The sequence below is a fragment of the Myotis davidii genome, unplaced genomic scaffold (genome assembly GCF_000327345.1).
Source record: "Myotis davidii unplaced genomic scaffold, ASM32734v1 scaffold130, whole genome shotgun sequence".
Taxonomy (NCBI): Eukaryota; Metazoa; Chordata; class Mammalia; order Chiroptera; family Vespertilionidae; genus Myotis; species Myotis davidii.
The window spans coordinates 4790704-4794977 of NW_006285040.1; the positions used below are offsets into that span (position 1 = coordinate 4790704).

The following is a 4274-nucleotide window of genomic DNA, read 5'->3' on the forward strand; positions in this document are numbered from 1 at the left end:
GGACCTTTCAGTCCGCAGGCCGATGCTCTATCCACTGAGCCAAACCGGCTAGGGCTATTTGGTTCATCTTTATTGGAATCTTCTGTCAATTGTGTACAAAAAGGGAAAATTAAGAAAATTATTGAAGAAGGTGGTGTCATTGTAATTCAGAGTGATTTGTTCTAGCCTTACGCTCTTATACTGGCTGTGGAGAAATAGTGAGGCCAGGGTATGGTAGGCTGAGGTGTAACAAGACTCATTATTAGAAACTTTGAAAAACAAAGTGCAAATTATAGCAAGATATATGTCACCACAAAAGAGCAGTCATTTTAGGAGATTCAGAGGATTTTGCGTAATGTTCATGGAAGAGTCTTGGTAATGTAGGGTTCATTCAGCATATTGACAACCATGTCAATGCAACAGATGGTCCTCTCTTCCTCTTTTAAATTGTGACTTTCTTGGTACTTGGAAAAAATATAGACAAAAGATCCTACACTTTTTTGGTTTTGCATCTCCACTAGTCTTCATGTACTTTGCATAGAGGAACAGGAAAAGTAAGATCAATTTAGAAGACAAAAGAATGACATCTTACATGAATTGCTGCTAATTTGGAAGAAGAGAATAAACACAAGATAATGACATGGAAATTAAAACTCTCCTCTTTCCTTCAACAGAAGAAAATACTATTTTCTCCTTAGTCTTCTAGTAGTTTGGGATGGGAGTGCTAATTCATCAGTAAAATGATAATTAGACTTAATTATCTGCTACTTTGCCTTTTAGTCACAATAGAGGTAGAATATACACAAGAATTAACTGCATCAGTTGCAAGAACAAATTATCTTTCAAAATTTTTCTTTCTTATATCCAATGTTTACACCAAATACTTGATATATTTTTGTATGCAACCCAGAATACATAAAGGAAACTTTAGTTTCACTCATGAAGTAGAAATCCTGATAATGCAGGATTTTGAAATTCATTTAACGCAGTTGTATATTGCTATAAGCGTGCTCTGGTTTTCTCTCAGTTATTAAAGGACATTCCAAACTTTGTCCTCATCCTACATAGACATATAGAAGATGTGTAAATGAGCTTTATTTTCAGCCACTTTGGATGGGTAATAATGGTAAGTTATTCTCAATTGAAAGGAATCATCATTTTATATCCTTGATCTTGAATGGAAATGTTAGATTTTGCATTGATTATGGAGACTATGAAAGTGACTTTACTCATTGAAGTATGGAAGATGATGAAATATATCATTGTAGTTTTGTGTTACAGAAGAAAAGTACTTGGTATCCTAAGCAACTTGCAATGTTGTAAGGTAGACCCCAAAGATATGGTGTAAAATAAAGGGGAGGATGGCAAAGCAGAAATTCTCTGAAAATAAAGAGATCATTTTTATTTTGGGGGCAACCCAGCAGCTGGTAAGTGATACCTTGTTTTTATGTGTTATCCCTACCACCTCAGGTCAGTTCTTTCTGCAGACTCTGCAAGTACCACCATGCGAGGGAATTCCACACTGCTATCATTTCAAGGATGGTTGTTCTAAAACCAATGGAAAAGAGATGTGTTTGCAGCCGTAACTACCCAGTTCTCTTTTACAGAAACCAACCTTAACCACTCATGAAACAAGTGTAATGAAGCTCCTTAAATTTACCAGATGCCATTTACTTCCTTGCACCAAGTAAGGAAATACAGATCAAATGGGGACCATTTCTTAGGTGATATGTACCATGTTAAAAATTATGTTCATTAAGTTGTGAGGAAGTATGCAAATGCATGTGTATAATCCCAACCCAAATAATAAATGAATATATGGAAAGAGGTGACAACTAATTTAGATCTAAATTCTGCAATATCAGTTCACAGACAATGGTGTACCTGATAATTTCTTCGAGTTAATTTTTTTTAAGCTTGGAATGAAATAATTATTTAAAACATCTGTACGTCTTATTTTTATGTTTTGATAGAACCACCTCATTTGCCACATAATTTGGAAACCAAATTAGAACTGAGGCTATAAACTCAAATAGTAAACTGGGCTGGGTCAAATGATGTGACTATAATATTTCATAATGATGGAGCATCCTAGTAAATATAATAATTGAAAGTTTTCTTCCAACCTGCCAAACTTCTGGAAATCAAAATTATCAACACGTATCAGGTGATAATCAGTCATTTTACCTGAAAATAAGGAGAGACGTGAATCTTCAGAAATGTCAATTGACCAAACCAGTATGTGCAGAAATTAACTTTTTTTTATTATATATCATATAATGTAGTAGTAAAGTTTGTTTGAAGTGCATGAATAAAAAGTTAGTGAAATTACAGGAGGAACAATCTATATAGCAATAATAGGTGCATTCCCTGTGCATCTGAAAGAAAGAAAAAAAAAGAGTTTTCACTCATTTTGGCCTAAAACTTAGTGTTCAGGTTCCCAGGATTCTGACATCAGAACCCGGATAACACTGATTAGAACCATAGGGGCTTTACAATAAAAGCTAAAATATTGACCATATGATGGCAAAAAGTCTTAGTTTGTGGTTAACTGATTCTCTTCTAGCTACTCTCTGATGAAGTTGGTGGCGCTGTGGAGGAGGACCGCCGCCTCCTGGACGAGGACCGGGACCGTTCGGCATTGTAGGTGACATGCTTGTCGTAGTTCTCCATCTGAGCCTCAATGAAGTCTCTCTGCTGCTGTCTGATGGTCTGGCTGATGAGCCCGGGGAGGGCATGGATGCTACCAATCAAAGTCTCTAATTTCGTTTCCAGGGTAACAATCCTCTTCTCGAAGTCTTCACTCCTTTCGTTTAAGTCAGAAATCATGTCATACATGATATTCTGGGTCTGGAAAACAGGATTGAGAGGAATAGAAAAACAAAGAACTAAGTCTTAATTACACGGGTCCTGGAAGAAATGGTCAATTCTCAGGGCTTGAGGGCTGGTCTCCTTTTGGGGACAATCAGTGCAACAGGGGTGGAGCGTCAGTTAACTGGGCACCTCACTAGTACCTTGCAAAGAAAATTTCAGGGTATGTGTGTGTTCGATGCCAGGACTTAGAATTGTAATATCTTAGGCATTAATTAGATCCAGCCCCTGAGAATACTGTAGGTGGTATGTCCAATGATTTCTGGTGTACAGATAGACAAACATGTTTTAATATTTATATATATAGTTTAATGATTATACAAATGTTAGTGCACTGCACTCATTTTGTAATGTGTAATAGTAATCAGGGAAAGGTTAATTTTTAAAAACAGGAGATTTTAGAAAAATAAATAATAGTATGGATAGTATTAGGATGTAGCACAAATTCAATGGGTGGAAAACAAAGTTTAAAACAAACTGACTTGATTGTGTAATTTAGGAACTTAAAGCTGTAAAAAACTTGTTAATTTCTTTTGCTGTCCCATGTTTCAAATTATGGCTCTGTGGGTTAAAGAGCATTTTTACAGATAATCAATGAGAGAATAAAAAGTTGACGATACTGAAGTTACCAGGCTACCTTGTTGGCTATGGTTTAATCAGATGCTAAATGGTTTGAAATGGAAGATGTTTTGGGTATCCTAGTGAATTTTGCAATTGATTGTCTTGATCAAAGGCTGTTCATGTCTCTGACTCCCAGTTATATTTCCAGAAGTATCCCAGAGGCTCTCAGGGATGATTGACATAGAGCTAGAGAGGGGAGAGGGTGGCCAGGAAGGGAAGACTGGAGATGTAAGCCTTAGGTCCATTAAGTTTTCCCCAAGTCACAATCCCCTTTCTCTGAGCCTTCCTTCTTTTACCTCATTTCCCCTTGCAATGTGTGCTCGTGTGCTCTTTTCCTGATATTTCCAGAAGTATCCCAGAGGCTCTCAGGGATGATTGACATAGAGCTAGAGAGGGGAGAGGGTGGCCAGGAAGGGAAGACTGGAGATGTAAGCCTTAGGTCCATTAAGTTTTCCCCAAGTCACAATCCCCTTTCTCTGAGCCTTCCTTCTTTTACCTCATTTCCCCTTGCAATGTGTGCTCGTGTGCTCTTTTCCTGTAGATAAATGGACTGACTATTTAAGGAAGTTACTATTCAGAACAGACAGCTAGTTTGAGTTGGGCAATGGAGACAGAACGCATTAACTTTTTTTTTTTTTTACTATGTAGTATTGAGACTGTGAACAATATCCATTCATCCAGAAAATATTGAACCCTTGTGGCATAGACAGTGCTGCAGTCATAATAATAAACATGGCACCAAAGAATTAAACAGTATTCTTTATATATCACAAATATTATATCGTAAGTAAAATGATATATAT

The 4274-nt window shown here is 36.8% G+C and overlaps 1 protein-coding gene across 1 annotated transcript in view; it reads right to left on the bottom strand.

Annotated features, from left to right (window-relative positions):
• Positions 1 to 2222: 2222 nt before the first annotated feature.
• KCNN2 (potassium calcium-activated channel subfamily N member 2) overlaps positions 2223 to 4274 on the bottom strand; it is a 145506-nt gene continuing 143454 nt past the window's right edge. The window contains exon 9 of the mRNA XM_015558439.1: positions 2223 to 2829. Within this exon, the coding sequence (XP_015413925.1) occupies positions 2542 to 2829 (288 nt within the window). The 3' untranslated portion in view covers positions 2223 to 2541. The remainder of the gene's footprint in view (positions 2830 to 4274) is intronic.